This window comes from Pyxicephalus adspersus, chromosome 1, assembly GCF_032062135.1.
Source record: "Pyxicephalus adspersus chromosome 1, UCB_Pads_2.0, whole genome shotgun sequence".
In the NCBI taxonomy this organism is placed as follows: domain Eukaryota; kingdom Metazoa; phylum Chordata; class Amphibia; order Anura; family Pyxicephalidae; genus Pyxicephalus; species Pyxicephalus adspersus.
The window spans coordinates 140,414,626-140,440,600 of record NC_092858.1 but is presented as its reverse complement, the minus strand read 5'-3'; the positions used below and the strand labels follow the sequence as shown (position 1 = coordinate 140,440,600).

Below are 25,975 nucleotides of genomic sequence, written 5' to 3'. Positions count from 1 at the left end.
TTGGATGTTTGCAAACTCCAGACTTCTAAGGAACTTCTGCTCCCCATTGCATTCCCATGCAAGAAAAGGCAATGTTCTATGGCTTCATTGACACCAACTTGCTCTGAGAAATATATTTACCTCCCTTCTCCCCTCACTGATCTCCTTAGGGAGTTGAACGAAATACTAGGTAGGTATGCAGGACGGGACAACGCCAAGCACGGTCACACGGGTTGTTCTTAGCCGTGCCTATGTTACAACATTGATTCATGTGATTCATAACATACACTGATCTTTCCATTTGTTTCCAGCAGATGAATTAAATTTTGAGGAAATAAAAGAAAGTTAAGAATATAGTTTTGATTGAACCATCCCTTTTAGATTTACCAGGAAATAAGTAGTGTTAGGTCCTACCTGGCTGGATATATATTTTTAATAAAGTGTTTATTGAACTAATTCTGAAGGACCGCACACAGGTTACCGGTACATAGGCAGTTTGGAATATGTATGACATTCTTCAGATTGGTTTAGCCAGAACTGACCAGAATAATGGAAGTCGGCTGAGACAGAGGAACATTGCCGCACAATAACTTTGGATCACAACTAGGCAGGAACACCCTTCATTGTACTGAGCAAGTATTTATGTCCCTGTATAATTATATATTTGCAAACAAGTATTTAAAAGTAAATAATTTTACCCTTTTTCTCCTTCCCTGTCTGTTCTTTTAGATCCTTATCACAGGGTTGTCTGTCCTTGGTGCAAAATGTAAAATATTGCCCTATTGCTAGACATTCTGAAGAATTTTTGCCATTCTTATTTTCCTGGCACCTGTTCCTCATCTCGAAATAAAGATACCCGGCTTGCTTTAAACACTCTTGTGCTTTGCTTTTTATTATAGAGTGAATGGTTTTTATTGATAGGCTTGTCTAATAAAAGTACACTTGGCAATAAAAACATTTCCGTTTAGACAATCGACAGGATAGGACAGAAATTAATTCAACTGCCCTTTTGTACATCTGGGCTGTGTCTTATAAGGTATGCTAAGTTTGTCTTATGAGTAGCTGGTAAGGGATGATATATTTTTGTAAATTATTGGTCCTTTTTTATTTCTGTAATGGACTATTTGGGGGCAGGGTCCTCTCCTCCTCCTGTGTCATTGTTTGTAGCTGTCTGACCTTGCAACTCTTATTTAATGTACAGCGCTGTGTAATATGTTGGCACTTTATAATTACAGATTAATATTATTAATAAAAGCGTCTCCTCTAACCTACAAATTATTAAAGAAGGCATTGATGATTTTACCCTATAAAGTCTTTATTTCGATTCATTCCAATTCCCTTAGAAGTCTTCAACTCCTGCTTTTGTCATAATCAAGCACATTTACATCAGCGTCTTTATTTTTACAGATCTTGTTGCCAGACATATTTAAATGTGAACATTGCTCAGTACCTAGGGTATTGTGAGTCCAATGTATGCGATGGGCTTGGCTCACAATAAATAGGCAGAATATGGGTGCCACATTGGTTCAGTGGCTAGAACTCTTGTCTTTGTATCGCTGGGGTCCCAGGTTCGAATCTCAGCCAGGACACTATCTGCATGGTTTGTATATCTTCTCCTCCTTGGGTTTCCTATTTGCTAAACACATTGGTAAGTCAATGGGTTCCCCCCTAAATGAGTCCTAGCCCTTTAACGGACAGTTAGTGACCTGATTTTGGACTTTGCAAAGCGCTGCTAAATATGTTGGCGTTTTATAACTACAATAAAATAATGACATGGGTGTCTTTTGGCTAGGAGAGAACTGAAAGCACTGAATGAAAAAGGTACTTTTCTTTCTAGAGAGTGGAGAGGTTAAGTACATCTTGGGTACGTTTCCCTTAGGTATAATATATCTTTTTTGTATGTTCTTTCCTTGTAAAAGCCTCCCTTGGGTAGACATCTAAAAACCCCACCATCTTGAATTTGATGTTGGCAAGACCAGCAAACTCACTATGACTCTCTATTGTATTTTCCTTCACTTCCTCTTCCATGGTAGCTATAAAAAAGGGATTGTAGATAGCTGAAGATGTGGAGGAGCTGGGCCATCATGAAAATAAATATATACTCCCAGAAAAAGGGAGGATTTTGGTGTGGAGGGGTCTTTACTAGGGAACTGTCTCTTCCATTGCAAAAAAGAAACTAATTGACTTAAATTCTGAGGCGCATTGCTTATATAAAGACGTTATTTCTCAACTTGTACTTGTGATTTATTTCTTACCCACTATAGAATGTTCATTATTATAGATTGTTTTTTTTTCTATTCTTTACAAAACATTCATAGCAGAACAATTCCTCTTACAATTGTCTTGCTGTCTACCACATTTCTAACCTTTTGCGGCTATCTCCAACTAATACCTTCTGTACTTGCAACAGATATCCCTCCCTAATTCTGTAGATGCTCTAATGACATCTTATTCCCAACTCCCTTTATTTCTGTGTATGTACAGAACTGTTCTGTGTCTCGCCCATCCGCTGATCCTCCCGAGTACTTGACAGTTTCCATGCTCATGTGATTGTTCTGCTGTTGAGAATTTTCACCTTGTTTTTGTCTGAGATAATGAAGTCTAGTAAGCCGGACCTTTTCTGTTTCTGTGTCATTATCACTGTGTGCATCTATTGCAATAGTCCAGAATATTTTTATATTATGCAGTTATTTAATTGAGAGGAGTAATTGGAAGTTCAGTCTGTTTTGTTGGGCAACCTATGGTCATTAACGTTTTATTTTTTAATATAAATAATTCATTTGGTCTTATCCGATGAATCTGTATCCCAGGTTGTATTTAACCAAAGTCTAAGGTCTTTGATGAGCTGAATTTTATATGCTGTAGGTAAGCTTACTGGCGATATCATGGCTATCAGGACCAGTCTCTGGTGAATGGTCATTGAAAGGCAAATCATTTTGAAGTCAGAAATGGGAAAATAATTTGCCTAATTCTGTATACCTGTATATACGAAAAGTGCTATTATTCCTATGCTTTGTATACTATGTATAGGAGTAGATTTGTGTTATACATTTTAGGCCAAGAAAAACTGATTCATCTGTCTTATTGTACATAAATACTGCAGGGAAATCTTTATTTTAAGATATGCTGGTTAAATGGCTGTCCTAATATATTGCAGCCTATAAATCCTTAATGTGGGGTGGGTGCTTTAGGTTTTATTTTCCAGCCTAAGAACATTTGAAATAAGAAATAAGAAAAAAGCTGGTGATCTTGAAATATAATGTCCTTGTCATTTGCTGGAGCTGAAAATACGAACTTTCTATACCCTTCAAACCACCATATAATGAGGAACAGAGGACGACATGTTTGCAGTCCAGCTTGTGGGACGGCCATAAAACAATGGATAGGAAGCATGGTTTTTCCAGAACAACCAAGGTAAAACAAAGCGGGGAAAGCCTCAAAAAATTGTGGTTTCCAATGACAGAGCGCCTATGGGAATAGTAGTCAGGCCGAAGCCATGGAAAAATGCTACTACCTCAATGGCTGGTAAGCTGTAGTATGCTGAATTTTTGTTTTTAGGTTTATATAGCCTTTAAAGTCTATTCTAACTTTCACTATTCAAACTACAGAGGCTACATAGTAATAAGAATGGTATGGTACCTTGATAGGAAAGGTAGGTGGAGCCTGGTGCCATTAAAGGGAACATGGGTAGGGCCTGGTGCTGTAAAAAGGAAGATGGGCTGAGCCTGGTGCTGTGAAAGGGGAGATGGGTGGAGCCTGGTGCTGTAAAAGGGAATGGTGGGTGGAGCCTGGTGCTATAAAAGGGAAGGTGGGTGGATCATGGTGCTATAAAAGGGAAGGTGTGTGGAGCATGGTTCTGTGAAAGGGAAAATGGGTGGATCATGGTGCTGTAAAAGGGGAGGTGGATGGATCATGGTGCTGTGAAAGGGGCAATGGGTTCAGCCTGGTGCTACAAAAGGAAGGGTGGAAGTGCTGCTGGTATTCTGTTGGAGCTGAGGCTCCAGATTATCAGTGGAAGCTTCAAATGGTGCAGCTCTTCCGGTGCAGGGCCTTTAAGGTGGGAGCCTCTGAACAATTGCCCAGTTTATCCCCTCCCAAAACAATAATAAATATATTTTACATCTAGCTCCTCTGTCAGTTTAATTGACACCTCATGTCATAGAGAAACTGATTCTTCCTTCTGGACCCATGCCTTCAGTTGGTGGAGCCTGGTGCTGGGAAATGAAAAGTGGGTGGATCATGGTGCCATAAACAGGAACATGGGTGGACCCATGCCTACAATTGGGGCACTACCTGTACATGTGGCATTTCACCTGTGGCTGCCCAATAAATGGAGGTGGTAATTATGAACGAATATAGCAGTTGCAGCTTAATAACCAGCAAGATGCTGGGAGCCACCCAGGAACTGATATTCCTACTACCCATGTAAACTTTGCCTTTTGTGTCCAATGATAGTAGAACAATATATTGTTGTACACACAGTGCTATGGAAAGGGGAAGGACAAACCGTTTCCAATCTTATGTCATAGGAATTGTCAGTGGTCATCCTGGGTAAGGTATTCACCATGCTGCAATGACACTCGGGTACCGGTATACACATTCCAGACTTTCACCTGAGACGATCATGATCATTTTTTTAGCGAATTATCTAGGATGTGTATGTTGTTTTAGACATATAAGTTTCTTGACCCTTTGAAAATGTATTTTTACCTCTGGATCTGAATAAGTTAGGTATACTGTATCTGCCAATGCCATATACTTGGTACAATACAGTATGTGTAAATATTTTTCAATTTACAGATTATAAGAAAAAACAAAAAACAGGTTCATATTACCAGCTGCTACATACTATGATATTTTCTAGGAGATAATGCAGATACTCCTCACTTACTGACTTATTTTTTAACAGTTCCCTTGGACCTCCATCGCTCAAAGTACACGATACAAGAACTTATAGCGTGTATGGCAGCATGGTGTCACTTCATTAAGCTTCCTAACTCTTAGCACTGTTCCTCACTCTCTGTCCTTGGCTTCACAGGCTGGCAGTATTCCTGACACCTCAGTATGCTGCACACTCGCAGCTCCAAGGAATCAGGATTTATTGTGCTCCTCACTTAATGACTAGTTCACTTAATGATGTAGACCTAAGAGTAGAACTTGGTAGCTAAATGAAGAATGTCTGTATGTATTTTTATCATTCCTGATGTCTCCTTTAAATATTTTATATTTACCCGCACCTGCTGGGTCATTTGTATCCCTGGGACTGAAGTATCAGCATTGAATAGTATCCAGAACAGTGTTTCTCAACCAGGGTTCCATTGAATCCTAGGGTTCCTACAGAGATTTCTAGAGGTTCCTAAGCAATCAGCAAAATGTGCCTCTCAGATCAGTTTAACTCAGTGGTCTCCAACCTTTTGGATGTCTCGGACCTCTAAATTTACGGATTCTGGGTCGTGCATGCACAGGGAGCCATGTGTCACTCAAAGGGGAAGAAACTTCCCCCAGATTGACGTCATGATGCCAGAACCCACCACTTCCCCATGGCAGGTCTGAGCCTGTGATGGGAGAGTGGGCAGGTTGTGTCCAGAGACACAACCCTGCCCTAAGCTTGCAATGCAGACGGAGACATGGTCTGCGGCTCTGGCCGATGCGCCCCCTTCTTCTCCTGACCCCACTGGGGGGTGCACCGGTCAGAGCCTTGGGGACCGCTGGTTTAACTGACATTAACAAATAATCTTTTTGGCTGTAAGGATTTTCTATAAAGATAACATTTTTCCCACTGACCACCATACTAATATACTGTGAGCTGTGGATATAGTAATAACGGAAAGGGGTTCTCTGAAAGTTATTTTTAGGGTTCCCAAAGTTAAAAAGTTTGAGAAAGGCTGATCCAGTGTGTCCCATTGATTCTTAGGGCAGGTTCACACCTTCCTTTTCATCACACGCACCGCAACCTCACAGCCAAGGTGAATTAGCCCTTAGAACCATAAAATGTATTTGGTTTAGTGTCGCACTACAGGACTGCTTGAGAAAATCTAAATCACTGCAAAATTGGTTTTCAGTATTTTAAATCTGGAGTTTAAATAACCTGGTGATACTGTAGTAAATATACACATATATATATATATTTTTTTTTTTGGCATTGCCTCGTATAGTGTAACTACGCTCTGTCTCTCTCTGTCCTTATTGCGCTTCTAAATTGTCACCCTATCGCACGAGCTTCAGATGGAGACTCCACGTAACTGCTTAAGTGTATGTTATACAGTCATGGTCCCTTATTGTCACCATCAGGAAATTAACTTTGAGAAATGCCGTGTATCATCTCTAGATTGCATACAGGTAAGAAGTGGCTGAAAAGAGACTGCAGAATTCTCCATAAACAACGAGATGCAAAAAAAGTGATAACAATTCAATAAAAAGTCAATTGCTTGATACACAATGTTTTTTTCGCAAAATAAATGCCATTCAGTTAGAGTCTACTTTAAATGTTTAAAAACTAAAAATATGAAAATAGATAAAGCCAACAATGCCCTTGGTAAGCTGTGATTCTCTTATTAAAAAAACGTATGCTGTGACAACAGAAATGTACACAAGGGAGAAGCAGAAAATAAGGAGCCTTAACACAAGAAAGAATACAAGAAATGGAGCCAGTTAATTTTTATTCTGCTTGCTATGCATTTTAGATACCATCAGTCATATTCTCCAAAGCGCATTGCAAATAATTATGTGCAAATATGAATGCAAATTGTGACGGAGAAAACACTGCCACCTGTAGATACATCCAGAATGACAATGTACTCATGCATCTGCTTCCCCACAGCAAGAGGCCTTCATGTTGGTCTCCGGGCCGCACAGCTCTGCATGGGAGATGCTCTGCTTACTGCTAGATGATTATTATGTTTTATGGATTATGCCTGTTATCTTAGTGAATAAGCCAACCAGAAAAAAGCTATTTAATAAAATTCTAATTAGACTCAAACTGCCATAACTGGGCGCTCAATGTGATCTCTTTGATATATGACAGAAATAGAAACAGGCAATGTGTATACCAGGATGGGTCCCGGACATTATTAGGGGGTCGGTGAACATCCAGCTGGCAGTAGCTTGATTTCTGGCAGTTTCTGTTATATACACAATGTATTATGAGTCTTGGTTCCTGCTGTTCCAGGATCAACAATGCAGGCTGGTTGAATTTTCAGACCTGGATGACTTTGGTTCAGATTTATTTCTACATAGACTGTACTGGTTATGTGTCCTTCAATCACAGTGCAAACCATGGGTGTTTGAGAATGGGGGTATGTCTTGTCATGGCTTAGTATGGGTCCTCTTTTTTTTTTACCAATGTAATTCACATTGAAGCTTGGAAATATAGGAGCTTCTAGTCTTTCCTAGGACCCACTCATAGGTTGTAGATTGTTCTAGGTGACATTCCTGGCCACATTAAAAGCCGGTTAATAATTGAGGAATGGGTGAAGCACGGTCTTAGTATAGGCAGAAGGCTACCAGAAAGCAGACAAGCAGAGGTACAGGAATTTGGTAAGATGGTGAAAAACTTACAGGAATCATCAACTAGAAAACAAGGTGAAAGATTTTTCAGGGACTCACCAGAATACAAGTAGATGTACAGGTCACTTTGTAGGCCAGGGTATGCAGGAATCATATTGGTAAGACAATGCACTAAGAAGCCCCATTGATATCAGAGGTAATTCTATATATGCAACAAATGGCATAGGTCCACACCTGGAGAAGGGAAGGTAATGGCAATGGAAAATCCAGTAGGCTAATGTTCTAACATTAAAGCGAAAGGATGGTTTACACTTGTTGGCTTTTTTGTGCTCCTGTGCCTCATCAGGCAAGATGCAGTGAGACCTGGTTCCCATGTTCTTTTTAGTTGTTTTTTGTCCTTTTTCTTTCCTTGAATGTAAAATCACCTAGGTAGGTTCACTCTGCAGGTATTACTCCATTCACTACAGCCTTTTTGAGTGACCAAATTCATTTCCATGTGACATGTTTTTTTTCCATGGCAGGATTTCAGTTTTTGGTCTGCTTTTTTTGGTAATAGGTTATTTTTCTTTAGCTCTGCTATAAAATTGTTTTGCATATTTTCTTTAAGCCTTCCCACATTATCACAGGCAGCCCTGTGCTTTTCTCACAGTTTATAATTATTACCGGTTGATCCACCTTTGCTTGAGAGCTAATAGAGAATTTGAGATGTAAGAATACTTAACAAAGCGGGCCATTACATAAAACAAAAGTACTCCATATATTTGCCATACAAATCTACAAAAAACAGTGGAGTGCCCCTGTGTTTTGCTTGGAAGTTATTACCCCTGGATTGTAAATCAGGAAACTTATATATTAATGGTGCTAAGAGGATTAACCATATTCTTCCAAGGTAAGGAAATAAATGGCTATTTAGCAAGGCCCATGAACACTGTTCATTGAGTTTTGGAGTGTTGGAGAACATACAGGTAATGAGAAAGCAGTAGGTTCTCCTCCCTATTCAAATTAAACCGCTCCCCTTGTATCCCTGCAGGATAGAAAGGGTTAATTAATTAGGATTTTGAGCTTTTAATTGGAGCTTAGCGAGTCCCGTCTGACAGCTGTCTACCCCCCCCCCCTCCCCTCTCAACTAAATTCATTTGTTTAAATTCATTTTGTACAATAGTGAAATTAATTATGCAGATTTCCTTTTGGAGGTAATGTTGTTTTGCTGCTCCAATATTAGTTTGCTGCAATTGTGCTCTGGGGGTCTCTGCATATTGTCTGCAATATTATCAGGCACTGGGCCTCTCTCATTTCAGGTTATTGACAGTTTCTGAGAGGAGATGAAGATAATTATTAAGCCATTGTTGTGTATGGGAGGAGGCCAGTTATACTGCAAAAGATAAAAAAGAACATGTTCTCATCCTGAGTTGGCTTGGTTTCCTCCTTTTTTTCTATCTAATTGTTTTCCCTTGTTAGTGTCAACATTTATTTTTTTCTTTATTACTTGGCTGATCGTTTATGATTTTTTAAAGGGGCGTATAATCTTTTATTTTTTATTTAAGTGTCGGGCTATGATCAGACTGGTGGAAGGGAACAGATTCAGCCACATGCGCCCCTGCATCGGTCCTTAAAGAACCAACATAAATGCTTGCGGTACTTTGCTGCTGCCCTCAATCATTCTTTGAGGGTGGCTGTGGGTGAGGTTCTACGTGTAGCGGAGGAAGCAGTAAGCAACCTCACCACCAGTCTGAACTACCATATAAGAGGTTAGCTTGATGTATAGAATTTATATAAATAAAGAATTGTGCTTTATAAACTGTTCAGAAAATTGTCTTGCTTGCAGTGTTCAACCCAAAAATTTTTTGGAGCAGGGTGGCAGCCGGGGAAGAAGCGGTAGGTGGGTGGCAGCCCATGTATTGTGACCCAACTGTCCAGTAACCACTCAAAAACAGCAGGGTGGTTACTGAAAAGTGCTGGGTGGTGCACCCTGCAAAAATGACCTGAGGAGAACACTGTTTTGTAAATATATATATATATATATATTCACAATATATATATCTTCCTATATTGTAGTTTACCTGTAAATCACAAATGGTAAAAGACCAGACACTGCATAAAAAGTAATGTAGGTAAATGAGAGGTGAAGCAGAGAGGCTTTGTCACTCTGTAGCAAAGGAAATATTTGTGTTTATTTTCAGGTCGAGACAAATCTTTGTAGACCTTTGTAACATGCCTTGGATCTATTCCCTTTAATTAAATCAGTATTGTTTGTGATTTCTTTTTACAGGGCGCCCACCTGTCCGTCGTGTAGCCAACCAGATACCAGATGAAATCTCAAAGAATCCTTTACTACTGGAGGCTATTTCTGTACTGCCCCAGAACTATAACTTTGAAATTCCTAAGACGATATGGCGGATTCAGCAAGCCTCAGCTAAAAGAGGTATGTTTGTTCCTTTTTAGCACATTTAGACTATGTTCACATTTTTTGTAACACTTTTTTTTTCTTTTTTGTATTATCTCATCTCTGGCTAATTTTTTAAGCCAAAAAAGTATTTGAACAAGCATACATGACATTTTTATTCAGACAGTATACAGGTGGGTATACTTTAACAAATGATAGTAAATAATTGGTGTCATGTTCCCATTCTAAAACTCTAAATACCTGAAAACTGCAGATTTGTCACGTGAGAAAGAAACTTCACTTACACTTTAATCCCATGAAATGAAATGTTCCAAATTAGACATCAATAATAAGATCGGCTTTAGGGAGTGTGTAGGTGAAATTCGCCTTATTTAAACCTCTGATATCTAGGGTCTTGAAAACCATGATTTGGCTGTAAGGACAATGATCTAGATCAGCGGTCGCCAAGCAGGGTCAGGAGAAGGACCCCGTTGGCAGAGCGCACCGGCCAGAGTTGCAGACCAAGTCCCCTGTACAAATCCCTGGCTCAGGGAAGTAGGCAGGCATTGTCCCTGGACACAATCCGACCACTTCCCCATCCCAGGCTCAGATCTGCGATGGGGAAGTGGGCAGGGTTATGCCATGATGACATCACTCTGGGGGTTTCTCCCACTGTGAGTGACACCCGACTCCCCGCGCATACGGTTGGCGACCACTGATCTAGATGTAAAGTAGATTTCAAATGACTACTAAGTTGTTCAGGACTGACAAAGCCATTCAGTGCAGCTTGAGAGCTGTTTGATGCCTAAAGCAGAACTAAACCATATTAACTTTATCTGTATACATTCAATTGCAAGGCGTCACCTTCTTTCTTCCTGGTTGCATTCTTCAATCATCTTAATTGTCCAGGCTGGGATTATGTAACTCCTGTGTAGCTGTGGAGGAGTTCATTCAACCACAGGGATAGATGGGCATCTGGCAACTAACGCTGAGCTGCGCATGTGCAACAATTTTGACAGCTAGATTCATTTTAGAGTCTTTAGGAACACTAACATTTCATCATGGGATCTGCTTGTAGCTCATATACCAGTTGTCAATATGTATGCATATACAATCACAAAGAGATTGCACCAACTTAACAAGCTTTTAAAGCGTGCCAGGAAAATGCTGTCTCCATATTGTTGTTTGAAGCTAGAAAGATGGCCTAAAAATCTTTCAAAGTTCAGGAATTTGGAATAGATGTATGGTAAAAATGATGATTTTGAGGTCAGAGATTAATAGTCTGGTATGCAAAACCCCTTCAAGAAAAGTTATGTCTGCTAAAGGGGACAGCTTTTGTGGTCAAGGGTATTCTTACTTTTTCCAGGGTACATATATTGATATTTTTGTTAACAAAATTATTTTAAATCAAAAATTTTATTGGGCTCACTTTATATAACAGGGAATCTGACATTCGCATGTGTTTCAATGGCAGTAACCAGGGAAGGTTTGAGGGAAAGCCAGATTTCCTGTTTTATAAATAGAGTCCTTTGAGTTTTTATGCAATGAAATTACTTTTATCTGTAGGTACTGTTTAAAGAAAGATCTAGTCCTTACCCATTCAAATAATAATATCAATAAAGAATCAACAATGGAATGCATATAACATAAGATAACCAAGATTAGTTGTAAGGATGTGTCTCACTGAAACATCAACATAAAACAGCTAGTATTTACTTCAGTGCACCTGTATGAGACCTCTAAATTCCCTCTATATCTGTTTAATTGATGTGGAGCCCTGTTTCCCAACATGCAGTCTGCCAGCACTCTTACTGAGGCCCATCAGATCTTCAACAAGTTGCCTAAAACATTGGCAATGGCTGACATGGTCCGAACCAGGGAGAGAAAGAATATCGAACCTCACTGGCTGCAGTTTGTTTTCCCTTTAGGAGATTTAGGCAATTTGTCTTCCGGCACAGCCAATGTCTTATGGTAAAGTATGCCTTTGGTGTATTGAGTGGGGATGGGATAGCTGTAAAGTGCCCTATGATGTGCAGACTAAATGAATATTAACTAACAACTACTTAAACTGAAGCACAGTGGAAAACACTGTGGAAAGAAAATTATAATGTTGTTCACATAGTGAATTTGCAAGTTTTTAGGTTATGTGAACCGTAATAACTGTGGGAAACCATTTTTTTTCATGCACAGAATATCTATCAATCTTTAAGTACAGATTTTATTGTCTACTCCCTTTGGACATGTTAATGCTGCATTTGAGGCCCCTTTGATTTCCAAAGTCGTTCACCATTGATGTAGAGGAAATAAAACAATATAGCTTTACCCTCACAATTTTTATACTTTAATCTACAAATCACCTTAATTAAGTTAAGCCCACCCTTATGTCAGACATGCAATTAGTTGCTTTTTTGAAAATGTGTTACTGTAGTCAAATCCTTTGTGCTTTAATTAATACACACCTGTCAACATATTCATAAAGTGTGGAGCACTCGGGCCCTCTATGGGGTCAATTTATAAAGTGGTGGATCTCATATTCACTGAATCATTCCCTCCATTAGTTTCTCCCCTTGAAAACCCATACACATGGAAGATTTTTCCACCAGGGGATGTTTGTGATGTCATATCTGTTGCTTTTAAAATGGACCGCTGTCATTGACTTGCATTTACTCACCCTGATCAAATTCCTCAATAAGCTGATCCTTCTGATTTGGGCTTTTGTTTTTTAAAATAAATGTAATAACTTGTATTGGTGAACCAGAAATTATCTCTTAGCTAGTGAGTGCAGAGAACAGATGTTTGGTTGGTTGCTTATAAGCTACTGCACAAAATAAATGACCATGGTCTTTCAGATGTGCAGTCTAAAACCTCATGGTTAGCTGCGCCTGGGAGCAAATTTTAGAATTACCCATGCAAGGGGTATGGGCGGTCTCCAATCCTCTAACTGCAACTGAAATGCAACCGCAGCTGGTGGAGGTGGGAGTGTGTTCCCATTCAGTTAATGAAAGTGGATGCCTGCTTATGGGCAGGAAAAGCACTGCAAAGCACTACAATGTGAACTCATCTATGTGTACAAAATAGTTCCTAAATGCTCTGATCCGGTTAAATGAGAGCAGTTGTGAACATGTGGTAAACTGCTGTGGTTTGCTGCAGGTCTAGAAGCACCCTTACAGGAACTTTTACCATCTATGTGGATCTATAGCTTAACAAGCTGAAATCGGACACATTGATTTTAGACTAATACAAGTTTTATAAACTGAAAAAAAAACATTTAGGCAACTATCTTGCTGTATATATTCTTAACCAATGCAGGTGGAAATTGGATTGGTTGGTCTTTACAAATGTTTATAAAAGTTTTTAGTGCTCTTTCTATTCCAAATCGACTGAAAAAAATTGTAAGGATGGAAATATGAGTTCTACTATTTTAAAATATCTCTTTAAAAGTTCAGACTGTTGTAAAAGTTTGGCTTTACTGCCTAGAGGATAACCTGGGGCGAGTATGCAAGCCTTTGTCCTGTATATTTGGTCGGTCCAATATTAACATCCTACCAGCTACCCTATTTTCTTAAATATTTTATATAATAATATGCATTGGTCCCTAGTTTAAGGCAATATCTATTTAAGACCTTTAGAAACTTAATCAACAGTTTTGGATCTGGCTTAGGCCATAAAGTACTGGCGGTTGTTCAGAAAACGGGACAAAATGAACAAAATAATAGTATACCTGAATGACGTAGACTGACTTGTTTTGATTGGGCAGTATTTCCTCCCTGCAGTCCAGTATTTTATGATAGTAATGGTTGTCTGTGCTCTGTGCCTTTGATTACCTTTTATTCCATTCGGCTGTCAGTGCCCTGTGTCCGCTTCCTCTTCCCCTCTAATCATTTCCTCTCCTGCGTCTTTTCTGTGTTGGATTCTGATGGCATGCTATATTTGTCTATAGAAAAATCTGCTCTGTCCTTAGCCGCCTGTCTCTCTTTTAATGGTCTGCCTTTTTTAAAGCTGTTTGTACTTTCAAACCCTATTTGTCCTGCTTGCTCAGATGTTTTTCTTCATGCTTATTACCTTTCCCATGCCAGCTATATGTTTTTTCAAGTGTGTGTATCTTGTATGTGCTTAAGATCACTAAAATGTCACATTTGCATGTTTATTTGTCGGCTGTAATCCCGTTACTTGTTTTGATTTGCCATCATTTTTCTTATGTTTAGTGTCGCAGATATTTTCCTTTTTTTTCTTCATGTATGTCTTTGATAACCGTGTAGTGCAGTGCATGTAATTTAAAAGAAGTCTCCATTTTTCCTTTGGTTTTCCATTACAGTTGCATTACAGATGCCGGAAGGGTTGCTGATGTTTGCCTGCACCATTGCTGATATCATAGAAAGGTGAGGAATATAAGCTTGTGCAATTCTGTTTTAGTGGGTTCATTTGTAAGCAGAATCTATGATAATAGCAATAATAACACCAGGTCCGAATATTTTTCTGTAAACTAAGTGATTTGCAGTTGGTAAAATGCAAGTAATGTGTGAATGTAGGTACCAGCTGCAAAAGTCAGGCTGTGTATAAATTAAAGTACACCCAAAGTCAAGATTTGGTTAAGATTGAGTGATCAGAAAGGCAATTGGAATTGCAGCCAATCAGAACCTCACCTCAAATAGATCTGGTCCTTGACAGCACTTAACAGAGAGATGGGGAACTGAAGAAGTGGATGTTGGTGATCCCCAGACCAAAGGTAGGTATTTGGAGTATTGGAAGGGACAGTTTTCACCCTCTAACTCTGAGGGAGAACAGTAGAACTAAAGTTAATTTTTATTCTACTTTAATTACCTGTGTTGTGACTAGTTCTTGCAGGACAAGATGCCAACCACCACTCCCATCACTCCTGTTCTGCTTCCTCTCTTTCTGATTCTCTTCATTGGCTTCCATTTCACCTAAAAAATGCAAGTTCCTGTGCTTTTTCAAATGCCTCCACAGTCCTTGTCTCACTTACCTTTCTGACCTGGTAGAAAAATTCTCCCCTAGCTGCTCTCTCCGCTCTTCCAGTGACCTACTACTGACTTCCACACTCATAACCTCATCATACGCGCGGCTCCAAGACTTTTCTAGAGCTGCCCTGACCCTCTGGAATGATCTTCCTCGTCTATTTGACTTGCTCCTACTTTCTACTAATTTAAAAGAGCCCTTAAACCCATCTTTTAAAACTTGCCAACTTGTCTTCTTCTGTTTCCTAAAATGCCCACCACTCCATGTCCACTCTCTTTTGTGTGCTGTTTTTCACCTAGATTGTAAGCTCTTCAGGGCAAGGTCATCTCCTCCTTCTGTGTCACTGTCTGTACCTGTCTGTCAATTTGCAACCCCTGTTTAATGTACAGTGCTGTAGTGCTGTGTAGTATGTTAATATGTTTTATATATATATATATATATGTATATAAATAAAAAAAATTCTAAATACTGTTTATTAATTATAATATTACCAATATATATGAAGGTAGTGCCGACAACATCAACTATGGCACTACTTTGCACTGCTCCTGTGTAGCATCCCTGACGTGCCATTGTGGACCTACAGTGTTGGACACTTTTTTTCAATATTTCATACATGTCATTTTCATGGCTTGGCTTTGCTTCTCTTTCTCACATTCCTCACATACATGCTTTCATTTTTGCTATTACAATATAGTTATGGATTCAAAAGACTATTCAGTTTAATGGCTGAACATAAAAAAATTAGGTATTGTCCAGAGAAGTACTCTGATTTCTGGTACGTTCCTACCTTTCACAAACACATGGAGTATACTTCATTCTAAGTACATTTTAAAGAAAGTGCATTTGAAGTGAGGTGGGAAGGGTGATCACCATTGGAAGATCTGTACTCATTTTTCTGAAACCATACAAGCATTATGTTATCGGGGACAGGTTTCTGTCCTGATGCAGACCATGGGGCTCATAGAAATTTCTAGTCTTATAGATCTTTATTTTACTCTTTAACAGTGAGTCCAAAACCCAAGTATCAGACACCAACAAATAACTATTTACTCATTTATTAGTATACTGTGTTTATTCTAGTGCTGCTTTTATATAACCTGCCTAAACTTCTTTTTGTCTCAATGATCCTGTGGGAAATTGACATGTGCTTTCCATCACTGGTGATTTATTAAATTAATAGACACTGTCATGTATATCTCTGCAGCTTTCTGTTTAATAGGTCATGTTCTCATTGTATCTTCATGTCCTTTTGTTAGTTCAATCAAGTAAATGCTGCAGGTTGTGGCGTGGAGTTATTAGCTGAACCGAGATGGTCACTTCTGCTGTTTTGCCCTGTGCTGATCTGGAGGTACCACTCTACAGGCATGTTATGTCAGAAGGAGTTGTGTCATTGTAATTGTTGTATTTTTTTCGTTATAGTGGCAAGGGTTAGAATATCTGTCAGGAGTTGTGTCCTTTACAATGGACGTTTTTTATAGACTCATTTTCTCACTGACTAAAAGTTTTAAATTTATTTTGGAATGCCTTTTTGGTTATAGCCAACAAGTTAAAAAAAACAGTATTTTCTTTTTTACAAATATAGAAAACTACTATAACTTTGAACCATTCTAGAATTCAAAACTTTTTGTTAAATAAAAATTAATATTCCTTTTTGGTAATTTCAACTATATAGGATTCATACCTTTTTGCCTAAGATTCATTTGTAAAAATGTCTGAATCTTGGATGAAATCATTTGATCAATAATCCCCTCGGTCTAGTGTTTTTGTTGCTGTTCTTTCAGGGTTTGTGAAAACTCCAAAAAATTCCTGAATATTTTCCAAAAAGTGTTTTCGGTATGCTCTGATGTGCACTTCATTCAGGGTAATAAAGTCAGCTTGACGGAAAAACAAGCACAGATCTGTGATCAGGAAATAAAGCAATACAGCATTTTTGCTAGTACATTAGTTGATTGCAGTGAACACTTTTTCAAACTTGTAATGTAAACATTCACCTAAGGATCTGCAGAATTAGGATCTCCCTGCTTCTGCTCAATTCATTCTGTTTGTTCTTTCTGCAACTCCTCTGCAGTTTCTTGGTTATTACCCTACCAGTCAGGCCACCACCAAAACCTTGTTCCTCTACCAAGATGACTTCCTTAACACAATGGCCCTGATTTATCAATGCTCTGGAGGAGATACACTTTCGTCAGTGAAGCTGGGTGATCTAGCAAACCTGGAATGGATCTGGTCCAAGGTTGAAAACAATTGCTAACAAATAGCTAATGACTTAAGAAATCCATTCCTTTTTTCTGGATTGCTTCACTGATTATAGTGTATCTTCTCCAGCCTCGGAGAGCTTTAAAAAATCAAGCCCATGGGGACAGACAGCTTGTGAAATAAGGCATGGCAATGACTTTTGGTAAAGGTAGTCTACAGTCAATAGTAACGGCTTCTTGTTTGCATTGCATTTGTTTTTTTCAGTATTTTCCCCAGAAATGTTTTTAAGCTTGGTGGGAAGAAGCTGTAGGTGGGGGCAGCCCCTGTATTGTGACCCAACTTTTCAGAAACCACCCAAAAACAGCCGGGTGGTTACTGAAAAGTGCTAAAAGAGCCCAGGAAGAACACTGCTTTAAATTTTTTGGGCATAGCTTCCACAGTTTAGGTCCTCTTTAAGATCTAGCTCAAGCTAGACTAAAGTAAAAATTTAATTGTTTTTTGTAAAAATTGAGGTTGTAATTGCCCAATACATTGCTATTCTTTACAAACATTAGCATGAAATACTATTTTATTTATAGGTAGACATATGTTGAGTTGAATATTTCTTTTTTTCTCCTTCTGTTGCACGCATGTTAAATCACGGCAATTTTATATTAAACATCATAAAGCTTCAGAGAAGAAAATAACACATAATACGCATTTCCCACAGTTAAACGTCTGCCTCTGCAATTTTTTCCTGTCATGTGCGAATGTTTTCTAACATCTTTAGTTGTAGTGTATGGAAAAGAAATGTTTTAATGCTGTCATGTCACACAAGTGATCTTAATCTGCATATTGGGAAGGCTGAAAGAGCAATCTAATTTGTGATTTGAATGAAACTGCTCCGCCACCTGCACACACACACTAAGTTGGTCAAATATAAAAGGCACAAATTAAAACATGTCTGTATTCGTTAATACATAATTGCATTTCTTTTTTTCCCCCTAAACAGTGTGTAAGTATTTGATTTTGGCTTGGCACCAGCCGTGCAATCTCTGTAGGAGCGTAGATCAGGACAAGGAGCAAGTCAGTTGTGCTGCAGTGCAGTGATGTGATAACAATACAACTTGTGGATAGGAGTACAGAGCAGAGTGGCAGAGATTTATTTTTTTTAGTGTTCCTCTTTTACTTTCACTATCCAGACAAAGCTGGGGGAAGGACAAGACCTGTAAGTGGTTTTTACCTGCAAAAAAAAAAAAAAAAAAAGTATTCTGCCACACTTGACAAATCTGAACTGGATAGACAGAAATACAATTCTTTCAAAGGCAAAGCAACTCTTGTATAAGCATTTCACCTGTACATCAGACTACTGGGGGTCAGCCTTAATGGCGTATAAAGATTTCCCTGAAGGTACACAACCATAGACCCCCCTCCTTCCAAGATTGTGCATGTCAATTTCTATTCTAGTCACTTAGATTTCTCTGATACATCAGAAAGGAAAAAAGTTAGGCTTTAAATAAAAAAAAAGTTAATGTAAAAAAAAAATGTAATTAAAAAGCCTAAGCTAAATTATTTTAAAAAAAATAGCGTTTTATTATTGCAATACTCAAGTGTATCAATATTTTTACCCCACATTGTACTATAAAGTAGGAAATGAGGGCTCACTTTTGAGAATTACTTCCTCGTTAAGGCAGTTGTGGTAAATTTATATAAAACTAATAAGTATTTGGGGTATGCATCAAATTTAGTCCAGTCAGTTTTCTGAAGTCATTACAGAACCGGTCTGTTTTGGGGATGAGAGGAGAAAGACTGGACTCTCTATAACCCCAATGTCTAGCACCTTTTGGATTTGCTCAGATATAGCCTGGCAGCATGCTCTGGGATCCAATAGGGTTTTACATTACCCATTACTGTCATGCTTTATGATTGCATAATATAAATTTGAAGTCACAACAAGGCACTTGTTCCCAACCTATGACATATAATCATACTGTGTGTGTAGCCATGCATTGACGATGGCCCTACACTCCTCAAAGGTACAACAACACACCAGAAACCGGCAAATAAATGTCAGCCACTGAGATCACCTAATAACCAACAATATAATTAGATATATCTTTTATACCCAAAATACAGTCCTCTTCATTGTGAGCCTATGCAATAATTATACTATAAAAAAGTGACAATCTGTTAATGTGGCTCATCCACCTTACCCTGACCACTCAGCTTCAGATTCTTACACTGGGAAATGCTGCAGTATCTCTGTGATTGCCCATCCCATCCCTGCTCTAAAGTTTTCACTGCAGCGGTAGAATGTTATGCAGTATAAATTTAAAATTCTACAGGTTTCTTTCCAAAAAAAGAAGAAAAAACTAGGTTAAAATACATAGGATTGCCTTTGAAATAGGATAGGATATGGTCTCAATGTATCTGCAGCCTAGTTTCTTTGGTTAGGAATCCATCCTTAACTAGCCCCTTATGAAAAGCTTTGTACGTGCTGTAATATTTGCTCATATTCTGTTCTGCAGTAGAAAAGGTTATACCTCTTAGATCTCAGCTGCAAAGAATTTGCACGTAACAAGTATCCGTTCTTGTCTTGCGCTGAAAAAATGTATTTTGGTTTCCTGGTACTTTAACAAATTGTCCATGTCTGAGAAATGTTTTTTTTTTCAGGATCATTTGCAATTTTTTTATTATCTTGATGAAATGTAACCTGCCTAGTTATAAATCCGCATCACAGTTAACAAGCTCTAATTAAAATCACATATAAAAAAATATAAAAATATTATACACATGTATATACGGCTTGTGCAAAAAAAGTCATACATTCTAATATTTTATTACGCTGCCTTTGCCTTAGCTTTGCCTATTGCACTTACTGTGTTATGGTTTCATTAATCTTATGGCATGTCACATACTAATGATTCTCAATGGGGTTAGGTGTGGACTCCTATTGGGCCAATCTATGTGTGAAAATGATGTCCCATGCGTCCTAAACCACTGAATCACAATATGAGTCTGATGTATCCTGGCATTGTCATCTTAGAATATGCCCTCGCCATCAAAACCTAATGGAAAAATCCAGTGGAATCACTGGAATCCAGTATATTCAGAAAGTCAGCTGACCTTATTTTTTTGGGCACATAATGTTGCTGAATTCAGACCTGACCAACTGAAGCAGCCTCAGATCATAGCCCTGTCTCCATGAGCTTAAAGACTTTTTTGGGGGATCTAGCAGTAAATATGGGACTGTTACACTGGTTATCACATTGACTTTTCCTACATCTACTCTGATGGTGTACATTCCAAAAAAAAACATCCAGCTGCAATTAAAGGAAAATTGAAGAATTTAAAGAACGTCCTGCATTACAAGCTGGTTGGAGAAACCACAGTGAATGATTGTCAGTTACTCCAGTGGGTGGACAGAAGCGAAGAAGTGTTTTTTTTTTTTTTTTGGTGTGTGCACCCAGAAAGGTAAGTACTGTATATGTAGTCTGCTTTTATCATCTCTAAACAACTGCCCCTGTGTTGGCAAGTTTCCTTTAAGGACTTGACAACCTATAAAAGACCTGACATTTTGTAGTAAGTGGCCCTTGGACCATTTAAAAGTTGTTTGGGAAAGCCTTTGCCTTTCTATCCTTTACTCGCATTCTTATTGGTTATATAATAGAGACAGGCAGTCTCCCCAATGACTCAGTTTCAAGAGTCATCTATACTGGAGATTTCATATTTGTTAACTGGGATTCAGCAAGTGATAGACAGGAAAATATACTTTGTGATGGAACGTTGGCTCCCCCTACTGAACTGGTGAATGGGCCAAAGTAACTCTTTAGTAACTCACTATGTAAGTGATCTCCTCAGGGTTCAGAGATCATCAACAAGCATTTTTTTACATAAATTCTGCCCTATTTTGGTTGAATCATGGTTTAAATGAATGGGTATGATCATCACCAGTTCCAAATAGCGTGTAGCGATTAAAAGTCTGGATGATGTAAAGGGATTGGAGTGGAATACTCCCAGCTACCATGTATTAAACTTTATTACTTACATCTCAGTTAAAGTGTAGAATATAAAAAGGAGCATGCCTGCAGCTATTTCACATCTTCACTTTTTCAAGGTTTAAGCATATCTCAATGGTTTCACTGTATGTGATATTGTCACTTCTTACCCTGCTGTCTGGATGATTTAATAATTCAGCAAGAGCAGAGAGTCAGACCTTGGGGTCCTCTAAGCCTAAGGAGAGTGGACATTTCTTCCTCGTGCTTTACTGAATTGCTGAAAATAGGCAAATACTGAGACTGGAATGCTTGTGCCTAAAGCCCAGTCTAACTTTTAAAGTAGCTACAGTCTGAGTAGAAAGGCCAGTCTTCTGCCAGCATGCTGTAGAGAAGAACCTGTGTTCTCCATACGAAAGCATTAGTCTCTCTGCAGAGATTCAATACATTTATTTTATAAAAAGAAAACATGATATGTGTTCATGAGTGTTATTAGTTCCGCCAGCTGCCAAAAAGTGCCAGCCACAAAGATATGTGCAAAATCTTGCAGTGAAGAGGCAAGTGTGAACCTACCCTTGGATCCGTGCTCTGAAAAACCTTAATATTATATATAACATATTGTGTTGTGTATTGCAAGTTATACAATTTATACTCTTTGTCTGAAAGGCATTAGCCAGTACCGGGCTTTGTAAAAACCTGGTATGTTCTGCCACGGGAGCACCCTCTTCTGAATAATTGTAAGTGTGTTTCTGTTTAAAATGTAATTTTCTAAACAGTAAAAAAACACTGCCACAGGTTCCACTGCCATTTGCTAGTAGGCAGAAGAAAGTGTTATATCTCCTACTGATCCCATGTAACTAAAGGATAGAGCCCAAACTGGAGATTGTTCACTTTGTTGTTGGGAAATTTCCTTTAAATTTTGTCAGGGCAAAAAAAAAATAAATATTAATATGCCGACATGTCTACAACACATTTGCATCTTCTTCCTTTTTTTCCTCTAATGTAAGTACATGAAAACAGTTGTTTTACCAGAAATGCACCCAGCTTCCATGACCTATAAGTAGGGTTAGCCCTGTCCAGATTTATTCTGATAAAATACACAACCACTCCGAGTCATCTGTCTTTTCAATTTAAGGCCTTAGCTTTCTGCAGCCCTTGTGGGGCTAACATAGGAAGTGTGCACATGACACAGGAGAGCTGTGAATATCTGACAAAATCATTAAGTATTTTTAAATCTATTGGCCAGATATATGTAACAGACCAAAAGGGAGTAAATAACGAAAGTATATTGGTAGACATAGGATATACTTTTAACAGCTACTGTAGGAACAGTGTGGAAGCCCAAAACTGTATCTAACAAGGATTTTACAAAACAGTAGTTTTAAGAGAAAAAGCCTCTCAAACAAACATTTTTACATTCCTAACCATGTTACAATCCAAAATTCTGCCTTAGAGATTTTATAGAAGTGCTCTTACAGATGCTTGTTCTGTGAGAAAAAGGCAGCAATTTTTACACAGCAGCCTTGAAGGCCAAATTACAAGGCAACCCACAGAAAATGCAGAAAAGCAGCCATAATTAACGAGCCCTGCAAATATTATTTTACAGCCATTTTTCTCCTAAATAGATAACTACTGAAGGATTTCATAATGAAGTATGTGATCCGAATGCAAAGGCCAACATTGAAGTAATTTGTAACATTCCTATTGTATTGATGATATATGTATTTACTTTATTTCTCTTTTGTAAAAACAACTGGCATGTAGATTTTCAAGTGATGACTTTTGATGGGCACAAGAAAAGTACAAGAGGTTCACTGTAAGATCCGCTAGGACGGATCCATGAACGATTATTAATCAAGAATCATCTGACGTGTAGGTATCCTAAGTCCTGCAGTCCTAAGTGTACCCAGACAATTCCACTAATGATTCGAGAGCTGTATGTAGCATTCTGTGGATGTCTGCAGCTTAAAATCATGTCTTTTGCTATTGGCTTCCAGTCCTTCCTTAGAATCCTCCTTTGATCCCTCAGGTGTGGCCCCTCTTTTTACCCCATCAGACATTTTTGTGTCCCGTTTGTCTTCATTGGCCAATTACACCCATTTATTCACAGACTTTGATTGCACTGGCCACATGCAATGCAGAATCTGTTGTTGATTTGGCCTAGCACCTAGGCGTTTTTATTAGCAATTCATCGTAGAGACGTTGTTGGCCTTTATGTGGTGTATATTAGTTTAAAATGTATTGATCATCCTTCAGCTTCCAACAGCACTGTCTCCATCATTGGGTCTTTTAGAACAGCAAAGACCTTTCTGTTGCACCCAAAGATGCTTGAAACAACCTACCAACAAGCTATTTACTGCAAGGAGGATTCTTCTAAATTCTTTCTACAGTTCTTTGTTTACACCTATGGGATCTGCTTTTTATCCCATCTTACTTTTAACGTTACTTTTCCAAACCACAGTCTATTTATTCTAAGAGATCTTTCTTCTTTCATTGAAGGTACAGAGCAAAGGAGCCAAAGACATAAATGTCTACTGAGGTGGTCTGCTTGAAGGATTTTGCATGAGTCTTCTGCCTGTACACATGTTCAGAGCATGATTGTTAAAGTGCTGCTTTAACAAAGCATTTGTTCTATTTATTTAGATTGGCACCCCAATGCACTATTACAAAAGCAGGCAAAACACCCCCGTACTGCGGTGGTGAGATAACAAATTAGATGAAACTGCATTAGATAATACAGATTCTTTTTGACATCTGTCTAAAGTTCAAATCCTACCCCCAATAGCACACTGTGCCGTGAACGAAATAAAAGCAAAGTGGTGTCACATTTGGTGGAAGAACAAAACCATTTTAGGGCAAAGCGCCTGCTCTTCTGACCCTATACCACCGCCATTTTGATTAGGCTGCACTGGTTAGATAGTCTAACCCCATGAGTGGCCAAATCTGCTAAAGCTCAAGCTGTTTGTACATGAACAAAACCTCACATATGACCCTATTATGTGCATCAGGACTTTTTATTTTCGCTTGCCAGTCTATTGGCATGCAAATGTTCTCTAATGCAGTTTGCTTTAATTTTCTTTAGCAATTAGGAATTAAAGAGTAAGTTTTGAACCTTTCCATGGACTGAAAGGCTGTAAAACTATTTCTGTTATCTAGGCTTACTTCAGAGGCTGCATACATGCTATTAAAGCTGATGACATCCATGACTGTTGAAAATCCTTTATTGGTGCTAGGAAGGTGGGCCAGTTATAAAAGCAAAGTATGCTTAACCCCTGTGGACAAACGTTGATCTGGAAAAGGGAGGAAACAAGCCTGGATGATGATTTTTTCTGCCAAGGCTGATTGCACTCTTTGTGCCTGGCCCCACTGCAGGTTTTTTGCAAAGGTCAGAGCCTTCAGTAGCTATCGCTGCACCCAGCATGTGAGCCAGTCCTGCTAACAAGCTGACAGAGTGAAGTGGTCCACTGGGATATACAGAACCGGGCAGGCAAAACTCTCAGCTTGTAGCGTCACCATCTGTTGGTGAAGAAGGAAGGGGAAATGGTCTAAAATAAAGCAGATTATCAGACCCCTGTCTGTGCCTTTAAGAGGCATGAGAGCATCCTTTCCTTTGGATGTGCAGCAGCCCCTTTCATGTCTCACACTTCAAAGGCTGCAGATTACTGTGTCTTTTATCTGAATGGAACTGTCTCCACTATCACTGGGGACACAATGAGAATGTCATTTACCTGGCTTTAGTCCTTTTCAGCTCAGGTCTTGCTGTGACCCCTGCAAACAGGTTTACTCACCTGAGCGCAGTTTGCCAATTGGCTTATTGAACCAAAGCAACAAAAAAGCTATCGTACAGCCATGTTTTGCAAGCACATGCTGCTTATTGCTCTAGATTTCTTTGACATATCATAGAGCGATGAGATTAAGTTGTTCCCGTCAGCATTTATTAACCATATTCTTACTGTTGTAATAGCAGGGATACCTGTTGCCCATTTTATTTCTGTTCTATATATAGTGATAGAAAACAAATCAAACTATTGTTTTGTTGGATTCCTGTAGAGATGTATACAGCCACATGTTCTGCTCTGTGACAAGCACGTTGTACCCAGTTGGCCTGTCTGATCTCCACAATATTTTCAGGTGAAAAAAAAAATAAGGCAGAATATGTCACGGCTCAATAGCTCTGAATCTGATCAGTGTGCTGTAGGAAAGTATAAAGTGTGAAACACAATGGCCACTTTGTAGCAGCTATTTAATCTAATGGTAACGCAGAACTGACATCACTCTTACCTTTTTTTTGCATTTATATATCTGTCTACAACTATTTATTCAGGTGGCTTACATTACAGAGCACCTCCACATCCAGGCTGAGACTCTGTAGGGCCATCAAAATATAATTTTTTATTCAGTTCATTAGTGGCAGGTCTAAATACCTGGTAAAAATGTCTGGAATATCATGGACACAAGGTCCACATCCATTTTGTATCAGGTTTTAGAGCTCTCTTTACTTTATTGGCTTTTAGTATGAAGTTTGCAGATAACTTGGAGGGACTTTTTGGTTGTGTTTATAATTAAACTAGCTGTCTGTCACTGTGCCATATTGCAACAAATTAAAGTCAGGTTGTATTTCCAGTAATCAACATCATATTTATTTTAGGTTGTATAGAAATTTTATCATAGTTCCCAAAATGATTCAGCTCCTAGTGCCAGCCGGACCTATTGAACCCCAACATTAGCTGTCCAAAAGAACTGTGGTTCTCCTAGTGATAGAAGCAGTCTCTTTACATCAGTTGATGCACCATTTTATGAGTACAGAGCATAAGCTTTGGTGATTCTAGAGCTCTATCTCTGACTCCTGGGGTGTGTGTCACACCACTGCCGAAAGACTTCTTACCATGCACAGAGCAGTGGTCGTTCTATGGAGTGTACTGCTAAGACTTAAGAGGTTCTGCTGGCACTGAAAACT

General features: G+C 38.8%; 1 protein-coding gene across 2 annotated transcripts in view; it reads left to right on the top strand.

Moving 5' to 3' along the window:
* DPH1 (diphthamide biosynthesis 1) overlaps positions 1 to 25,975 on the top strand; it is a 149,536-nt gene that overhangs the window by 4,639 nt on the left and 118,922 nt on the right. Inside the window, exons 1-3 of one of the 2 annotated variants that reach the window (XM_072429236.1) lie at positions 9,841 to 9,907; positions 14,184 to 14,247; positions 16,105 to 16,196. Coding sequence is in view for 1 of the 2 variants with exons in the window: in XM_072429230.1 (XP_072285331.1) it covers positions 9,755 to 9,907; positions 14,184 to 14,247 (217 nt within the window). In the remaining variant the exon portion in view is untranslated. Of the gene's footprint in view, positions 1 to 9,754; positions 9,908 to 14,183; positions 14,248 to 16,104; positions 16,197 to 25,975 lie in introns of those variants that run through there. The other variant, XM_072429230.1, reaches the window with a different exon arrangement.